At 48.6% G+C, this 20,000-nt stretch overlaps 1 protein-coding gene across 1 annotated transcript in view; it reads left to right on the plus strand.

Annotated features, from left to right (window-relative positions):
• LOC144739044 (uncharacterized) overlaps positions 1–19,267 on the plus strand; it is a 23,435-nt gene extending 4,168 nt beyond the window's left edge. The window contains exons 3-5 of the mRNA XM_078622044.1: positions 7,164–7,220; positions 8,086–8,142; positions 19,126–19,267. Of these exons, the coding sequence (XP_078478170.1) occupies positions 7,164–7,220; positions 8,086–8,142; positions 19,126–19,242 (231 nt within the window). The 3' untranslated portion in view covers positions 19,243–19,267. The remainder of the gene's footprint in view (positions 1–7,163; positions 7,221–8,085; positions 8,143–19,125) is intronic.
• The last annotated feature ends 733 nt before the right edge of the window (positions 19,268–20,000 follow it).

The raw sequence follows: 20,000 nt of genomic DNA on the forward strand, positions 1-20,000 counted from the left end.
CCAATGGTGTAAATGCTTGACCCCGAGCTCTCATACTCTGATGGTGCGTTGTCTTTGAGTTGTGCGCCTTTTGGCGTCATCTGGTCCAACCCATGTGAGACTAGGCTCTAAGGAAAGCTGTCTCGGGTGTGGACCAATCAACTTCAAGGACCATGTGAGACTAGGCTCTAAGGAAAGCTGTCTCGGGTGTGGACCAATCAACTTTAAGGACCATGTGAGACTAGGCTCTAAGGAAAGCTGTCTCGGGTGTGGACCAATCAACTTCAAGGACCATGTGAGACTAGGCTCTAAGGAAAGCTGTCTCGGGTGTGGACCAATCAACTTCAAGGACCATGTGAGACTAGGCTCTAAGGAAAGCTGTCTCGGGTGTGGATCAATCAACCTCAAGGACCATGTGAGACTAGGCTCTAAGGAAAGCTGTCTCGGGTGTGGACCAATCAACTTCAAGGACCAAGTGAGACTAGGCTCTAAGGAAAGCTGTCTCTGGTGTGGACCAATCGGTTTCAAGAACAATGCATACATTATCAGAGTTGTGTTTTTTGTTTGCATTTGACTGCAAGTATTGTGGTTAATGCGAACATGATTCCTTGCTAAAGGTGTCAGTTTTGTTGCCAGATAGAAGGGTAAAAAAAAGAATTATCATATTTTTTACTGGCAAATGAGGTTCCAATGGTGTAAATGCTTTACCCTGAGCTCTCATACTCTGATGGTGCGTTGTCTTTGAGTTGTGCGCCCTTTTGGCGTCATCTGGTCCAACACCATGTGAGACTAGGCTCTAAGGAAAGCTGTCTCGGGTGTGGACCAATCAACTTCAAGGACCATGTGAGACTAGGCTCTAAGGAAAGCTGTCTCGGGTGTGGACCAATCAACTTCAAGGACCATGTGAGACTAGGCTCTAAGGAAAGCTGTCTGGTGTGGACCAATCGGTTTCAAGGACAGTGCATACATGATCAGAGTTATGTTTTTTGTTTGCATTTGACTGCAGGTATTGTGGTCTATGCAAACATGACTCCTTGTAAAAAGGTGTCAGTTTTGTTGCCAGATAGAAGGGTAAAAACCCTATTAGTTTTGTCCAAATAATAATATTATTCAATTAGATTTTACCTTCCTCCTGTAATGCCCCCATTTCCCCATTAAGGACATAAAACATAAAGTTTGAAAAATCATTAATTATACAAACTTTTCAATAATTTCCTTCTTCACTTCGATTTAGATTTTTTTTTTAAAACTTCTTCTCACCAACATTACCACTCATTAGCACTTTATCCGAAGGCAAGTTTGTAAAAAGAATACATGGTACAGACAGCAGACGTTTTGTGTCCGGAGATCAAAAGCAAATTTGAAAAAGTCAGTTTATCACGCAGGTCTGTGACTCGCCGTGTGGAACTGATTGATAAAAATAAAGCCAGTGAATTTCGATTTAAAACTTTCGTGACTGCAGGGATTCATCTTCTTGGTTCTTTCGGTAAAGTCATCAAGTAGAAGGGAAATAATAAAATAATAAAAATAAAACATAATAAAATATAATTTTCACGACGTTTCGGCCACAACGCAAGCAGCCGTCCTCAGGTGAAGAACAGCGTCTGTCGGAAAGACAGCGTCATTCACATCATCATCAACATCATCATCATTCACATCATCATTCACATCATCATCAACATCATCATCTTTTTTTTTTCGATTTAAAGCTTTCGTGACTGCAGGGATTCATCTTCTTGGTTCTTTCGGTAAAGTCACGTAGAAGGGAAGTAATAAAATAATAAAAATAAAACATAATAAAATATAATTTTCACGACGTTTCGGCCACAACGCAAGCAGCCGTCCTCAGGTGAAGAATGAAACACCTCCATCCCCTCCCTTTGATGCTGCTAATCCTGCATAATGTACGGCCATAATATGACTTTGAAACCCCCCACCCACCTCCTACGCATTTTCCATATGCTAAATTCCTCTTGATATGCACATTATTTTGTCAAGGCGCTCTTCTTCGCACCTCCCCCCCTCCAACCCAGCTTAAATATACGCTCCAAGCTTGGCGGTGTTTCATTCTTCACCTGAGGACGGCTGCTTGCGTTGTGGCCGAAACGTCGTGAGAATTATTTTATTATGTTTTATTTTTATTATTTTATTACTTCCCTTCTACGTGACTTTACCGAAAGAACCAAGAAGATGAATCCCTGCAGTAACGAAAGCTTTAAATCGAAAAAAAAAAAGATGATGATGATGATGTAGATGATGTTGATGATGATGTTAATGATGATGCTAATGATGATGATGTTGATGATGATGTGAATGACACTGTCTTTCCGACAGACCTGTTCTCCACTTGAGAATTTTTTTATTGTTTTATATTTATATTTCGATTTAAAGCTTTCGTGACTGCAGGGATTCATCTTCTTGGTTCTTTCGGTAAAGTCACTTCCCTTCTACGTGACTTTACCGACAGAACCAAGAAGATGTAGCCTGTGAATTAAACAAAAAGTCTGATTCCTTTGAATTATATTCACTTGCACTGGATGAACGTACGGACGTAAAAGACACTGCTCAGCTTCTCATGTTTATCCGAGGCATTGACGACAGTTTTGCGATAACAGAGGAGTTTTTGATCATGGAGTCCCTGAAAGGAACAACGCGGGGAGATTAGGACTTGTATAACCAGGTGTCCGCTGTCATCGAAAGAATGACGCTACATCCTCGGAGTGAACTTGTCAATGTCGCGACGGATGGATCGCCAAATTTAACTGGGAAAAATGTTGGGCTGCTGAAAAGAATCCAGGATGAAGTGAAAGAGGAAAACCCCGTCCAGGATCTTCTTCTTAGGTTTTTTTTCGGTAAAGTCACGTAGAAAGTAAAATAAAATAAAAACAAAAATCACGACGTTTCGGAGGCAACACAAGTCTCCGTCATCAGGTGGGACCGTCACAGCCAGATTAGCTGCATCAAGTGATGACGGAGACTTGTGTTGCCTCCGAAACGTCGTGATTTTTGTTTTTATTTTATTTTACTTTCTACGTGACTTTACCGAAAAAAAACCTAAGAAGATGATTCCTTGCAGTCACGAAAAGCTTCAAATCTAGAATTAATCCCGTCCAGCATCTTACGTTCCTTCTCTGCGTCATCCATCAGGAGTCGCTGCGTAAGTCTCTATTGCAGCTTAATCGTGCCGTGAAAACAGTCGTAAAACTTGTGAACTGTATACGACAAGGGGACTTCAGCATGACAAAGGCTCAGTCTTTTGTTATGCTGTCTATTCTTAGTCGTAAGCCTCACCTTACCATATTAATAAAAAGTGAGCCGTTCCTGGCCCTTCCCCCCCCCTCAACCATTATATAAACGGAGTGGTAGCTCTTGCAATCTCTCATTTACTTGATGCAGCTGTCGTGGCTGTGACGGTTCCACCTGAAGACGGAGGCTTGTGTTGCCTCCGAAACGACGTGATTTTTTTATTTTTTAAATTTTATTTTTACCTACGTGACTTTGCCGACAAAAAACCGAAGAATTTGACTTGAGCACCGTCTGTTGATTACGTTCCTGGAGGAAACTGATGCGGATCATCATCAGGACTTGCTGTACCACTGTCGTGTCCGCTGGTTAAGTTTGGGGAAAGTGTTGCAACGAGTGTGGGAGCTGAAAGAAGAGGGCATCGTCGCATTTTTGGAGTTGATGGGGGAAATCTGACGAATTCCCCTGAGCTAAGCGACAAGAACTGGCTTTAGTGACTTTTGCGTTTGCTGCGGACATATTTTCACACGTGAATGAGCTGAATGTGAAACTGCAGGGGAGATATCAGTGTGTTCGCGACATGTACAAACATGATAATTGGTTCTTTACCCTTCTATCTGGCAACAAAACTGACACCTTTTTACAAGGAGTCATGTTTGCATTGACCACAATACCTGCAGTCATAATGCAAACAAAAGACACAACTCTGATGATGTGCACCGTCCTTGAAGTTGATTGGTCCACACCCGAGACAGCTTTCCTTAGAGCCTAGTCTCACATGGTGTTGGACCAGATGACGCCAAAAGGCGCACAACTCAAAGACAATGCACCATCAGAGTATGAGAGCTCGGGGTCAAGCATTTACACCATTGGAACCTCATTTGCCAGTAAAAAATATGATAATTGGTTTTTTACGCTTCTAGCTGGCAACAAAACTGACACCTTTGTTGCCAGATAGAAGGGTAAAAAACCAATTATCATGTTTTTACTGGCAAATGAGGTTCCCATAGTGTAGATGCTTGCCCCGAGCTCTCATACTCTGATGGTGCATTGTCTTTGGGTTGTGCGCCTTTTGGCGTCATCTGGTCCAACCCATGTGAGACTAGGCTCTAAGGAAAGCTGTCTCGGGTGTGGACCAATCAACTTCAAGGACCATGTGAGACTAGGCTCTAAGGAAAGCTGTCTCGGGTGTGGACCAATCATCTTCAAGGACCATGTGAGACTAGGCTCTAAGGAAAGCTGTCTCTGGTGTGGACCAATCAACTTCAAGGACCATGTGAGACTAGGCTCTAAGGAAAGCTGTCTCGGGTGTGGACCAATCATCTTCAAGGACCATGTGAGACTAGGCTCTAAGGAAAGCTGTCTCGGGTGTGGACCAATCAACTTCAAGGACCATGTGAGACTAGGCTCTAAGGAAAGCTGTCTCGGGTGTGGACCAATCAACTTCAAGGACCATGTGAGACTAGGCTCTAAGGAAAGCTGTCTCGGGTGTGGACCAATCATCTTCAAGGACCATGTGAGACTAGGCTCTAAGGAAAGCTGTCTCGGGTGTGGACCAATCAACTTCAAGGACCATGTGAGACTAGGCTCTAAGGAAAGCTGTCTCGGGTGTGGACCAATCAACTTCAAGGACCATGTGAGACTAGGCTCTAAGGAAAGCTGTCTCGGGTGTGGACCAATCAACTTCAAGGACCATGTGAGACTAGGCTCTAAGGAAAGCTGTCTCGGGTGTGGACCAATCAACTTCAAGGACAGTGCACATACATTATCAGAGTTGTGTTTTTTGTTTGCATTATGACTGCAGGTATTGCGGTCTATGCAAACATGACTCCTTGTAAAAAGGTGTCAGTTTTGTTGCCAGATAGAAGGGTAAAAAACCAATTGTCATATTTTTACTGGCAAATGAGGTTCCCATAATGTACAGACATGTGAAAGCCTTCAAATCCAAGCTCACTTTGTTCTCCGGAAAAATTGCGAACAAATCTTTCGCTCGTTTCCCCACACTTGCCATGCAGGAAGTGGCACCGCGAAACGAAAACAAAATTAACTCGTAAAAAACAAAGTTTTTCACTATAAATCCTTTATATGCGTGGCAACGGTTTTATTTTATTGTTCATTTCTGTTTTTCTTGAGTAAGAGTTTCATTTTTAAATCCTTTATATTAAGTTCACTCGCTCGCTTGCTTGCGCGCTTACGACCGTGCAAATCTTTCGGTCGTTTTTTAACCCACTTCCCGTGATCCAATCGAGCTGACATTTTGCACACAGACTCGTTGTGCGTGACGATGAATGTTCGTGAATTTTTTTTCCAAAATTTTACACTTTTTAGGACAAAAATATTCTATGTAATTACCAATTTCTTAATGCTGCCATGCAATCATCTGACCCATAGGTGGCAGCCATCTCAAGCCAGAGGACGAGAGGACTCTAGCCGCCACGCATATAAAGGATTTAGAGTGAAACACTTTGTTTTTACGGGTTATACTTATTATCACATTGGTATTTTTAATTAAATATGAAATTTAGTTTTTCCTAAAAAGTGGAAAATTTTTAAACAAAAATTTTTTTTCACGAAAATAAATCGTCACGCACAACGAGTCTGTGTGCAAAACGTCAGCTCGATTGGATCACGGGAAGTGGGTTAAAAAAAACGACCGAAAGATTTGCACGGTCGTAAGCGCGCAAGCAAGCGAGCGAACTTAATATAAAGGATTTAATAAAAAATTAACCCGTAAGAGCAAATTTTTTCACTATAAATCATTTATATGGGTGGCACCGGTTTTATTTTATTATTCATTTCTGTTTTTCTTGAGTAAGAGTTTCATTATTATCACATTGGTATTTTAAATTAAATCTGAAAAAAAAAAATTCCTAAAAAGTGAAACATTTTGGAAAAATTTTTCACGAAAATAAATCGTCACGCACAACGAGTCTGTGTGCAAAACGTCAGCTCGATTGGATCACGGGAAGTTGGTTAAAAAAAACGACCGAAAGATTTGCACGGTCGTAAGCGCGCAAGCAAGCAAGCGAGTGAACTTAATATAAAGGATTTAAAAAGACAGCAAATCGCTTGAGGACCTGCACGGAGAATTCTGCTGTAGGTTCTCTGATTTCGAAAACATTGAACAGTCACTTCAGCTGGTGTCATGCCCCCTGTCACAAGACCCTGAAACAGCACCACAGGAGCTGCAGTTGGAACTGATAGATCTTCAGTCTGACTCCGACCTACAGGAGAAGTTCAACTCTGTTAAACTGAACGACGTTTATGCTTCGCTTAACAGAGCCACGTTTCCAAACCTCCGGAGGACTGCACAGAAGATACTGACTTTGTTTGGCTCGACTTGTGTGTGTGAGCTGACCTTCAGCGTCATGAACGCCAACAAAGCCCCGTCGCAGATCAACAGTTAACGGATCAGCACCTCAGATCTATCCTGAGAATTTCCACAACCAAAATAACTCCAGACTTGGATGCGCTGGCAAAAATGGGAGATCAACAACACTGTTCCCACCGAAACTGAAAGTGATGCTGTGTTGCTGCTGCAGCGAGGTTGGAGCCAAATCTCCGACACACAGCCTGCGTGGCCGCTCTAACCTGCTAATGTAGATAATAAAGAAGTTCAAGCGAGGTAATTGGTTTGGGCGCAGGCCTCAGATGTCTTAATGATGTTTGATCAGTCACGTTACGACATGTTTTTGTATCGCTAATGTCCGTGCAATTTGTTCGATTGCCTTGCAAATGAATGCTTTGCTACCTGTTAAAGGCCAAATCCTTTCATGGAATGATTTTTACACGTCATTTATACGAGTTCACGCAAACACTCCATCCATCTGTTCCTGGCCCGGGCCCCTCTGCCAAATTTTCGAACCCATTTTAGAGCCCTTGAGGGAAAAAGTTTGCCCACCCCTGGTGGATGGATGGTGATGATGTTTCTCTCTCCCCAGGAGTCCTCGGAGTATTTCTACGACGAGGTGGAGGAGTTCGACAAGAAGAGAACCAAGGTGTGCTCACAGGGTCACGTGCACACACACACACAGATACAGGCAAAGGCACCCCGGGTAGCTCACACGGGCTGCAGGGGCAAGTGCTGTTAGCGAGTAGCAGCAGCAGCGATGAATGATGATTTTGCTGATGATGCCGCTGATGATGATGGTGATGATTCTGCTGATGCTGATGATGTTGCTGATGATGATTTTGCTGATGATGCAGCTGATGATGATGATGCTGATGATGATGATGATTCTGCTGCTGCTGATGATGCTGATGATGCTGATGATGATGATGTTGCTGATGATGATGCTGATGATGCTGATGATGATGATGCTGATGATGATGATGCTGATGATGATGATGTTGCTGATGATGATGATGTTGCTGATGATGCTGATGATGATGCTGCTGATGATGAATATGGTGATGCTGGTGATGATGGTGATGGTGATACTGATGAAGCTGATGGTGATGATGTTGAAGATGCTGATGATGATGATGCTGCTGATGATGATGCCTCTGATGCTGCTGATGATGAATATGGTCATGATGGTGATATTGATGAAGCTGATGGTGATGATGTTGAAGATGATGGTGATGATGTTGAAGATGATGGTGATGATGTTGAAGATGATGGTGATGATGTTGAAGATGATGGTGATGATGTTGAAGATGATGGTGATGATGTTGAAGATGATGGTGATGATGTTGAAGATGATGGTGATGATGTTGAAGATGATGGTGATGATGTTGAAGATGATGGTGAAGCTGCTGATGATGATGCCGCTGATGATGATGATGCTGCTGCTGCTGATGATGATGATGACGATGTTGACGATGTTGACGATGTTGACGATGTTGACGATGTTGTTTCAGAGCCTGACCAGTGCACGTCCAGCCTTGCTGTTTGAAGTCGAACGGGATCCGGAAGAGGTGAGAAGTTGCCTCCAGTGCTGAGTCTATGGGTGACAGTGCTGAGTCTATGGGTGGCAGTGCTGAGTCTATGGGTGGCAGTGCTGAGTCTATGGGTGGCAGTGTTGAGTCTATGGGTGACAGTGTTGAGTCTATGGGTGGCAGTGCTGAGTCTATGGGTGGCAGTGTTGAGTCTATGGGTGACAGTGTTGAGTCTATGGGTGGCAGTGCTGAGTCTATGGGTGGCAGTGTTGAGTCTATGGGTGACAGTGTTGAGTCTATGGGTGGCAGTGCTGAGTCTATGGGTGGCAGTGCTGAGTCTATGGGTGGCAGTGCTGAGTCTATGGGTGGCAGTGCTGAGTCTATGGGTGACAGTGCTGAGTCTATGGGTGACAGTGCTGAGTCTATGGGTGGCAGTGCTGAGTCTATGGGTGGCAGTGCTGAGTCTATGGGTGACAGTGCTGAGTCTATGGGTGACAGTGTTGAGTCTATGGGTGACAGTGCTGAGTCTATGGGTGGCAGTGCTGAGTCTATGGGTGACAGTGCTGAGTCTATGGGTGACAGTGCTGAGTCTATGGGTGACAGTGCTGAGTCTATGGGTGGCAGTGTTGAGTCTATGGGTGACAGTGCTGAGTCTATGGGTGACAGTGCTGAGTCTATGGGTGACAGTGCTGAGTCTATGGGTGGCAGTGCTGAGTCTATGGGTGGCAGTGCTGAGTCTATGGGTGACAGTGCTGAGTCTATGGGTGACAGTGCTGAGTCTATGGGTGACAGTGCTGAGTCTATGGGTGACAGTGTTGAGTCTATGGGTGGCAGTGCTGAGTCTATGGGTGACAGTGTTGAGTCTATGGGTGGCAGTGTTGAGTCTATGGGTGACAGTGCTGAGTCTATGGGTGACAGTGCTGAGTCTATGGGTGACAGTGTTGAGTCTATGGGTGGCAGTGTTGAGTCTATGGGTGGCAGTGCTGAGTCTATGGGTGACAGTGCTGAGTCTATGGGTGGCAGTGTTGAGTCTATGGGTGGCAGTGTTGAGTCTATGGGTGGCAGTGCTGAGTCTATGGGTGACAGTGTTGAGTCTATGGGTGGCAGTGCTGAGTCTATGGGTGACAGTGCTGAGTCTATGGGTGACAGTGCTGAGTCTATGGGTGGCAGTGCTGAGTCTATGGGTGGCAGTGCTGAGTCTATGGGTGACAGTGTTGAGTCTATGGGTGGCAGTGCTGAGTCTATAGGTGACAGTGTTGAGTCTATGGGTGGCAGTGCTGAGTCTATGGGTGGCAGTGCTGAGTCTATGGGTGACAGTGTTGAGTCTATGGGTGGCAGTGCTGAGTCTATGGGGGGCAGTGTTGAGTCTATGGGTGACAGTGTTGAGTCTATGGGTGACAGTGTTGAGTCTATGGGTGACAGTGTTGAGTCTATGGGTGGCAGTGCTGAGTCTATGGGGGGCAGTGTTGAGTCTATGGGTGACAGTGTTGAGTCTATGGGGGGCAGTGCTGAGTCTATGGGTGGCATTGCTGAGTCTATGGGTGGTAGTGTTGAGTCTATGGGTGGCAGTGCTGAGTCTATGGGTGGCAGTGCTGAGTCTATGGGTGGCAGTGCTGAGTCTATGGGTGGCAGTGCTGAGTCTATGGGTGGCAGTGTTGAGTCTATGGGTGGCAGTGCTGAGTCTATGGGTGACAGTGTTGAGTCTGTGGGTGACAGTGTTGAGTCTATGGGTGGCAGTGCTGAGTCTATGGGTGGCAGTGTTGAGTCTATGGGTGACAGTGCTGAGTCTATGGGTGACAGTGTTGAGTCTATGGGTGGCAGTGCTGAGTCTATGGGTGACGGTGTTGAGTCTGTGGGTGACAGTGTTGAGTCTATGGGTGGCAGTGCTGAGTCTATGGGTGGCAGTGTTGAGTCTATGGGTGACAGTGCTGAGTCTATGGGTGACAGTGCTGAGTCTATGGGTAGCAGTGTTGAGTCTATGGGTGACAGTGCTGAGTCTATGGGTGACAGTGTTGAGTCTATGGGTGACAGTGTTGAGTCTATGGGTGACAGTGTTGAGTCTATGGGTGACAGTGTTGAGTCTATGGGTGGCAGTGCTGAGTCTATGGGGGGCAGTGTTGAGTCTATGGGTGACAGTGTTGAGTCTATGGGTGGCAGTGCTGAGTCTATGGGTGGCAGTGCTGAGTCTATGGGTGGCAGTGTTGAGTCTATGGGTGGCAGTGTTGAGTCTATGGGTGGCAGTGCTGAGTCTATGGGTGGCAGTGCTGAGTCTATGGGTGGCAGTGTTGAGTCTATGGGTGGCAGTGCTGAGTCTATGGGTGACAGTGTTGAGTCTGTGGGTGACAGTGTTGAGTCTATGGGTGGCAGTGCTGAGTCTATGGGTGGCAGTGTTGAGTCTATGGGTGACAGTGCTGAGTCTATGGGTGACAGTGTTGAGTCTATGGGTGGCAGTGCTGAGTCTATGGGTGGCAGTGTTGAGTCTATGGGTGACAGTGTTGAGTCTGTGGGTGACAGTGTTGAGTCTATGGGTGGCAGTGCTGAGTCTATGGGTGGCAGTGTTGAGTCTATGGGTGACAGTGCTGAGTCTATGGGTGACAGTGTTGAGTCTATGGGTGGCAGTGCTGAGTCTATGGGTGGCAGTGCTGAGTCTATGGGTGACAGTGCTGAGTCTATGGGTGACAGTGTTGAGTCTATGGGTGGCAGTGCTGAGTCTATGGGTAGCAGTGTTGAGTCTATGGGTGACAGTGTTGAGTCTATGGGTAGCAGTGTTGAGTCTATGGGTGACAGTGTTGAGTCTATGGGTGGCAGTGCTGAGTCTATGGGTGGCAGTGCTGAGTCTATGGGTGACAGTGTTGAGTCTATGGGTGGCAGTGTTGAGTCTATGGGTGGCAGTGCTGAGTCTATGGGTGGCAGTGCTGAGTCTATGGGTGACAGTGTTGAGTCTATGGGTGACAGTGCTGAGTCTATGGGTGGCAGTGCTGAGTCTATGGGTAGCAGTGCTGAGTCTATGGGTGGCAGTGTTGAGTCTATGGGTGGCAGTGCTGAGTCTATGGGTGGCAGTGTTGAGTCTATGGGTGACAGTGTTGAGTCTATGGGTGGCAGTGTTGAGTCTATGGGTGGCAGTGCTGAGTCTATGGGTGGCAGTGCTGAGTCTATGGGTGGCAGTGTTGAGTCTATGGGTGGCAGTGTTGAGTCTATGGGTGGCAGTGCTGAGTCTATGGGTGACAGTGCTGAGTCTATGGGTGACAGTGTTGAGTCTATGGGTGACAGTGCTGAGTCTATGGGTGACAGTGTTGAGTCTATGGGTGACAGTGCTGAGTCTATGGGTGACAGTGTTGAGTCTATGGGTGGCAGTGTTGAGTCTATGGGTGACAGTGCTGAGTCTATGGGTGGCAGTGTTGAGTCTATGGGTGGCAGTGCTGAGTCTATGGGTGACAGTGCTGAGTCTATGGGTGGCAGTGTTGAGTCTATGGGTGGCAGTGTTGAGTCTATGGGTGACAGTGCTGAGTCTATGGGTGACAGTGTTGAGTCTATGGGTGGCAGTGTTGAGTCTATGGGTGACAGTGCTGAGTCTATGGGTGGCAGTGTTGAGTCTATGGGTGGCAGTGTTGAGTCTATGGGTGGCAGTGTTGAGTCTATGGGTGACAGTGCTGAGTCTATGGGTGACAGTGTTGAGTCTATGGGTGGCAGTGTTGAGTCTATCGGTGGCAGTGCTGAGTCTATGGGTGACAGTTTTGAGTCTATGGGTGGCAGTGCTGAGTCTATGGGTGACAGTGTTGAGTCTATGGGTGACAGTGCTGAGTCTATGGGTGGCAGTGCTGAGTCTATGGGTGGCAGTGTTGAGTCTATGGGTGACAGTGTTGAGTCTATGGGTGGCAGTGTTGAGTCTATGGGTGTCAGTGCTGAGTCTATGGGTGACAGTGCTGAGTCTATGGGTGACAGTGTTGAGTCTATGGGTGACAGTGCTGAGTCTATGGGTGACAGTGTTGAGTCTATGGGTGACAATCTTAATTTAGGAGACTCAACACTGTCACCCATAGACTCAGCACTGAGTCTATGGGTGGCAGTGTTGAGTCTATGGGTGACAGTGTTGAGTCTATGGGTGGCAGTGCTGAGTCTATGGGTGGCAGTGTTGAGTCTATGGGTGACAGTGTTGAGTCTATGGGTGACAGTGTTGAGTCTATGGGTGGCAGTGCTGAGTCTATGGGTGGCAGTGTTGAGTCTATGGGTGGCAGTGTTGAGTCTATGGGTGACAGTGCTGAGTCTATGGGTGGCAGTGCTGAGTCTATGGTGACAGTGTTGAGTCTATGGGTGGCAGTGCTGAGTCTATGGGTGACAGTGTTGAGTCTATGGGTGACAGTGCTGAGTCTATGGGTGGCAGTGCTGAGTCTATGGGTGGCAGTGCTGAGTCTATGGGTGGCAGTGTTGAGTCTATGGGTGACAGTGTTGAGTCTATGGGTGACAGTGCTGAGTCTATGGGTGGCAGTGCTGAGTCTATGGGTGACAGTGCTGAGTCTATGGGTGGCAGTGTTGAGTTTATGGGTGGCAGTGCTGAGTCTATGGGTGACAGTGCTGAGTCTATGGGTGGCAGTGTTGAGTCTATGGGTGGCAGTGTTGAGTCTATGGGTGACAGTGCTGAGTCTATGGGTGACAGTGTTGAGTCTATGGGTGGCAGTGTTGAGTCTATGGGTGACAGTGCTGAGTCTATGGGTGGCAGTGCTGAGTCTATGGGTGGCAGTGCTGAGTCTATGGGTGGCAGTGTTGAGTCTATGGGTGACAGTGCTGAGTCTATGGGTGGCAGTGCTGAGTCTATGGGTGGCAGTGTTGAGTCTATGGGTGACAGTGCTGAGTCTATGGGTGGCAGTGTTGAGTCTATGGGTGGCAGTGCTGAGTCTATGGGTGGCAGTGTTGAGTCTATGGGTGGCAGTGTTGAGTCTATGGGTGGCAGTGTTGAGTCTATGGGTGACAGTGCTGAGTCTATGGGTGGCAGTGCTGAGTCTATGGGTGGCAGTGTTGAGTCTATGGGTGGCAGTGCTGAGTCTATGGGTGGCAGTGCTGAGTCTGGGTGACAGTGCTGAGTCTATGGGTGACAGTGTTGAGTCTATGGGTGGCAGTGCTGAGTCTATGGGTGACAGTGTTGAGTCTATGGGTGACAGTGCTGAGTCTATGGGTGACAGTGTTGAGTCTATGGGTGGCAGTGTTGAGTCTATGGGTGGCAGTGCTGAGTCTATGGGTGACAGTGCTGAGTCTATGGGTGACAGTGCTGAGTCTATGGGTGGCAGTGTTGAGTCTATGGGTGACAGTGCTGAGTCTATGGGTGACAGTGCTGAGTCTATGGGTGACAGTGTTGAGTCTATGGGTGGCAGTGTTGAGTCTATGGGTGACAGTGTTGAGTCTATGGGTGGCAGTGTTGAGTCTATGGGTGACAGTGTTGAGTCTATGGGTGGCAGTGCTGAGTCTATGGGTGACAGTGTTGAGTCTATGGGTGGCAGTGCTGAGTCTATGGGTGACAGTGTTGAGTCTATGGGTGGCAGTGTTGAGTCTATGGGTGACAGTGTTGAGTCTATGGGTGACAGTGTTGAGTCTATGGGTGGCAGTGTTGAGTCTATGGGTGGCAGTGTTGAGTCTATGGGTGGCAGTGCTGAGTCTATGGGTGACAGTGTTGAGTCTATGGGTGGCAGTGTTGAGTCTATGGGTGACAGTGTTGAGTCTATGGGTGACAGTGTTGAGTCTATGGGTGACAGTGTTGAGTCTATGGGTGACAGTGCTGAGTCTGTGGGTGACAGTGTTGAGTCTATGGGTGACAGTGCTGAGTCTATGGGTGACAGTGTTGAGTCTATGGGTGACAGTGCTGAGTCTTTGGGTGACAGTGTTGAGTCTATGGGTGACAGTGTTGAGTCTATGGGTGACAGTGTTGAGTCTATGGGTGACAGTGTTGAGTCTATGGGTGACAGTGCTGAGTCTGTGGGTGACAGTGTTGAGTCTATGGGTGACAGTGCTGAGTCTATGGGTGACAGTGTTGAGTCTATGGGTGACAGTGCTGAGTCTATGGGTGGCAGTGCTGAGTCTATGGGTGACAGTGTTGAGTCTATGGGTGGCAGTGCTGAGTCTATGGGTGGCAGTGTTGAGTCTATGGGTGGCAGTGCTGAGTCTATGGGTGGCAGTGTTGAGTCTATGGGTGGCAGTGCTGAGTCTATGGGTGGCAGTGTTGAGTCTATGGGTGACAGTGTTGAGTCTATGGGTGACAGTGCTGAGTCTATGGGTGGCAGTGCTGAGTCTATGGGTGGCAGTGTTGAGTCTATGGGTGACAGTGTTGAGTCTATGGGTGGCAGTGCTGAGTCTATGGGTGGCAGTGTTGAGTCTATGGGTGGCAGTGCTGAGTCTATGGGTGGCAGTGCTGAGTCTATGGGTGGCAGTGTTGAGTCTATGGGTGGCAGTGCTGAGTCTATGGGTGACAGTGTTGAGTCTATGGGTGGCAGTGTTGAGTCTATGGGTGGCAGTGCTGAGTCTATGGGTGGCAGTGTTGAGTCTATGGGTGGCAGTGTTGAGTCTATGGGTGGCAGTGTTGAGTCTATGGGTGGCAGTGCTGAGTCTATGGGTGACAGTGCTGAGTCTATGGGTGACAGTGCTGAGTCTATGGGTGACAGTGTTGAGTCTATGGGTGGCAGTGCTGAGTCTATGGGTGGCAGTGTTGAGTCTATGGGTGGCAGTGCTGAGTCTATGGGTGGCAGTGCTGAGTCTATGGGTGGCAGTGTTGAGTCTATGGGTGGCAGTGCTGAGTCTATGGGTGACAGTGTTGAGTCTATGGGTGGCAGTGTTGAGTCTATGGGTGGCAGTGCTGAGTCTATGGGTGGCAGTGTTGAGTCTATGGGTGGCAGTGTTGAGTCTATGGGTGGCAGTGCTGAGTCTATGGGTGACAGTGCTGAGTCTGTGGGTGACAGTGTTGAGTCTATGGGTGACAGTGCTGAGTCTATGGGTGACAGTGTTGAGTCTATGGGTGGCAGTGTTGAGTCTATGGGTGACAGTGTTGAGTCTATGGGTGACAGTGCTGAGTCTGTGGGTGACAGTGTTGAGTCTATGGGTGACAGTGCTGAGTCTATGGGTGACAGTGTTGAGTCTATGGGTGACAGTGCTGAGTCTATGGGTGACAGTGTTGAGTCTATGGGTGACAGTGTTGAGTCTATGGGTGACAGTGTTGAGTCTATGGGTGACAGTGTTGAGTCTGTGGGTGACAGTGTTGAGTCTATGGGTGACAGTGCTGAGTCTATGGGTGACAGTGTTGAGTCTATGGGTGACAGTGCTGAGTCTATGGGTGGCAGTGCTGAGTCTATGGGTGACAGTGTTGAGTCTATGGGTGGCAGTGCTGAGTCTATGGGTGGCAGTGTTGAGTCTATGGGTGACAGTGCTGAGTCTATGGGTGACAGTGCTGAGTCTATGGGTGACAGTGCTGAGTCTATGGGTGGCAGTGTTGAGTCTATGGGTGACAGTGTTGAGTCTATGGGTGGCAGTGTTGAGTCTATGGGTGGCAGTGCTGAGTCTATGGGTGGCAGTGCTGAGTCTATGGGTGACAGTGCTGAGTCTATGGGTGGCAGTGTTGAGTCTATGGGTGACAGTGTTGAGTCTATGGGTGGCAGTGTTGAGTCTATGGGTGGCAGTGCTGAGTCTATGGGTGGCAGTGTTGAGTCTATGGGTGACAGTGTTGAGTCTATGGGTGGCAGTGCTGAGTCTATGGGTGACAGTGTTGAGTCTATGGGTGGCAGTGTTGAGTCTATGGGTGACAGTGTTGAGTCTATGGGTGACAGTGTTGAGTCTATGGGTGGCAGTGTTGAGTCTATGGGTGAGAGTGTTGAGTCTATGGGTGGCAGTGCTGAGTCTATGGGTGACAGTGTTGAGTCTATGGGTGGCAGTGTTGAGTCTATGGGTGACAGTGTTGAGTTTATGGGTGACAGTGTTGAGTTTATGGGTGACAGTGCTGAGTCTGTGGGTGGCAGTGTTAAGTCTATGGGTGACAGTGTTGAGTCTATGGGTGGCAGTGTTGAGTCTATGGGTGGCAGTGTTGAGTCTATGGGTGGCAGTGCTGAGTCTATGGGTGACAGTGTTGAGTCTATGGGTGGCAGTGTTGAGTCTATGGGTGGCAGTGCTGAGTCTATGGGTGACAGTGTTGAGTCTATGGGTGACAGTGCTGAGTCTATGGGTGACAGTGTTGAGTCTATGGGTGGCAGTGTTGAGTCTATGGGTGGCAGTGCTGAGTCTATGGGTGACAGTGCTGAGTCTATGGGTGACAGTGCTGAGTCTATGGGTGGCAGTGTTGAGTCTATGGGTGACAGTGCTGAGTCTATGGGTGACAGTGCTGAGTCTATGGGTGACAGTGTTGAGTCTATGGGTGGCAGTGTTGAGTCTATGGGTGACAGTGTTGAGTCTATGGGTGGCAGTGTTGAGTCTATGGGTGACAGTGTTGAGTCTATGGGTGGCAGTGCTGAGTCTATGGGTGACAGTGTTGAGTCTATGGGTGGCAGTGCTGAGTCTATGGGTGACAGTGTTGAGTCTATGGGTGGCAGTGTTGAGTCTATGGGTGACAGTGTTGAGTCTATGGGTGACAGTGTTGAGTCTATGGGTGGCAGTGTTGAGTCTATGGGTGGCAGTGTTGAGTCTATGGGTGGCAGTGCTGAGTCTATGGGTGACAGTGTTGAGTCTATGGGTGGCAGTGTTGAGTCTATGGGTGACAGTGTTGAGTCTATGGGTGACAGTGTTGAGTCTATGGGTGACAGTGTTGAGTCTATGGGTGACAGTGCTGAGTCTGTGGGTGACAGTGTTGAGTCTATGGGTGACAGTGCTGAGTCTATGGGTGACAGTGTTGAGTCTATGGGTGACAGTGCTGAGTCTATGGGTGACAGTGTTGAGTCTATGGGTGACAGTGTTGAGTCTATGGGTGACAGTGTTGAGTCTATGGGTGACAGTGCTGAGTCTGTGGGTGACAGTGTTGAGTCTATGGTGACAGTGCTGAGTCTATGGGTGACAGTGTTGAGTCTATGGGTGACAGTGCTGAGTCTATGGGTGGCAGTGCTGAGTCTATGGGTGACAGTGTTGAGTCTATGGGTGGCAGTGCTGAGTCTATGGGTGGCAGTGTTGAGTCTATGGGTGGCAGTGCTGAGTCTATGGGTGGCAGTGTTGAGTCTATGGGTGCAGTGCTGAGTCTATGGGTGGCAGTGTTGAGTCTATGGGTGACAGTGTTGAGTCTATGGGTGACAGTGCTGAGGTCTATGGGTGGCAGTGCTGAGTCTATGGGTGGGCAGTGTTGAGTCTATGGGTGACAGTGTTGAGTCTATGGGTGGCAGTGCTGAGTCTATGGGTGGCAGTGTTGAGTCTATGGGTGGCAGTGCTGAGTCTATGGGTGGCAGTGCTGAGTCTATGGGTGGCAGTGTTGAGTCTATGGGTGGCAGTGCTGAGTCTATGGGTGACAGTGTTGAGTCTATGGGTGGCAGTGTTGAGTCTATGGGTGGCAGTGCTGAGTCTATGGGTGGCAGTGTTGAGTCTATGGGTGGCAGTGTTGAGTCCATGGGTGGCAGTGTTGAGTCTATGGGTGGCAGTGCTGAGTCTATGGGTGACAGTGCTGAGTCTATGGGTGACAGTGCTGAGTCTATGGGTGACAGTGTTGAGTCTATGGGTGGCAGTGCTGAGTCTATGGGTGGCAGTGTTGAGTCTATGGGTGGCAGTGCTGAGTCTATGGGTGGCAGTGCTGAGTCTATGGGTGGCAGTGTTGAGTCTATGGGTGGCAGTGCTGAGTCTATGGGTGACAGTGATGAGTCTATGGGTGGCAGTGTTGAGTCTATGGGTGGCAGTGCTGAGTCTATGGGTGGCAGTGTTGAGTCTATGGGTGGCAGTGTTGAGTCTATGGGTGGCAGTGCTGAGTCTATGGGTGACAGTGCTGAGTCTGTGGGTGACAGTGTTGAGTCTATGGGTGACAGTGCTGAGTCTATGGGTGACAGTGTTGAGTCTATGGGTGGCAGTGTTGAGTCTATGGGTGACAGTGTTGAGTCTATGGTTGACAGTGCTGAGTCTGTGGGTGACAGTGTTGAGTCTATGGGTGACAGTGCTGAGTCTATGGGTGACAGTGTTGAGTCTATGGGTGACAGTGCTGAGTCTATGGGTGACAGTGTTGAGTCTATGGGTGACAGTGTTGAGTCTATGGGTGACAGTGTTGAGTCTATGGGTGACAGTGTTGAGTCTGTGGGTGACAGTGTTGAGTCTATGGGTGACAGTGCTGAGTCTATGGGTGACAGTGTTGAGTCTATGGGTGACAGTGCTGAGTCTATGGGTGGCAGTGCTGAGTCTATGGGTGACAGTGTGAGTCTATGGGTGGCAGTGCTGTGAGTCTATGGGTGGCAGTGTTGAGTCTATGGGTGACAGTGCTGAGTCTATGGGTGACAGTGTTGAGTCTATGGGTGGCAGTGTTGAGTCTATGGGTGACAGTGCTGAGTCTATGGGTGACAGTGCTGAGTCTATGGGTGGCAGTGTTGAGTCTATGGGTGACAGTGTTGAGTCTATGGGTGGCAGTGTTGAGTCTATGGGTGGCAGGTGCTGAGTCTATGGGTGGCAGTGCTGAGTCTATGGGACAGTGCTGAGTCTATGGGTGGCAGTGTTGAGTCTATGGGTGACAGTGTTGAGTCTATGGGTGGCAGTGTTGAGTCTATGGGTGGCAGTGCTGAGTCTATGGGTGGCAGTGTTGAGTCTATGGGTGACAGTGTTGAGTCTATGGGTGGCAGTGTTGAGTCTATGGGTGGCAGTGTTGAGTCTATGGGTGACAGTGTTGAGTCTATGGGTGGCAGTGTTGAGTCTATGTGTGACAGTGTTGAGTCTATGGGTGGCAGTGTTTGAGTCTATGGGTGGCAGTGCTGAGTCTATGGGTGGCAGTGTTGAGTCTATGGGTGACAGTGTTGAGTCTATGGGTGGCAGTGCTGCTCGCTGACTGCACTTGCCCCTCCGCTCTGTGTGGGCTACACTGGGCACCTTTGTCTTCATCAGGAGATCATGCCCCTGGAGAACGAGTCGGATGATGATGAGGATGGCGACGACGATGGCGACGACGATGGCGACATGGAGAGTGATCTGGACAAGAAGGACAAAGATGATGAGGGTTAGTGAAGTGGTGGTGATGGTGGTGATGGTGATGGTGGTGGTGGTGATGGTGGTGGTGGTTGTGATTATGGTGATGGTGGTGGTGATGGTGATGGTGGTGGTGGTGGTGATGGTGGTGGTGGTGATGGTGGTGGTGGTTGTGATTATGGTGATGGTGGTGGTGATGGTGGTGGTGATGGTGGTGGTGATGGTGGTGGTGGTTGTGATGGTGGTGGTGGTGGTGATGGTGGTGGTGGTTGTGATTATGATGGTGGTGGTGGTGATGGTGGTGGTGATGGTGGTGGTGTGGTGATGGTGGTGGTGGTGGTGGTGGTGGTTGTGATGATGGTGGTGGTGGTGGGTGATGGTGGTGGTGATGGTGGTGGTGGTTGTGATGATGGTGGTGGTGATGGTGGTGGTGGTGGTGGTTGTGATGATGGTGGTGGTGGTGGTGATGGTGGTGGTGGTTGTGATGATGGTGGTGGTGGTGGTGATGGTGGTGATGGTGGTGGTGATGGTGGTGGTGGTTGTGATGATGGTGGTGGTGGTGATGTTGTTGGTGGTGGTGGTGGTGGTGATGGTGGTGGTGGTGATGGTGGTGATGATGGTGGTGATGATGGTGGTGGTGGTTGTGATGATGGTGGTGGTGGTGATGTTGGTGGTGGTGGTGATGATGATGGTGGTGGAGGTGGTGATGGTGGTGGTGGTGGTGATGGTGGTGGTGGTGATGGTGGTGGTGGTGGCGGTGGTGGTGGTGGCGGTGGTGATGATGGTGGTGATGG

The sequence above is a fragment of the Lampetra planeri genome, unplaced genomic scaffold (genome assembly GCF_965212315.1).
Source record: "Lampetra planeri unplaced genomic scaffold, kcLamPlan1.2.h2 scaffold_1271, whole genome shotgun sequence".
NCBI lineage: Eukaryota > Metazoa > Chordata > Hyperoartia > Petromyzontiformes > Petromyzontidae > Lampetra > Lampetra planeri.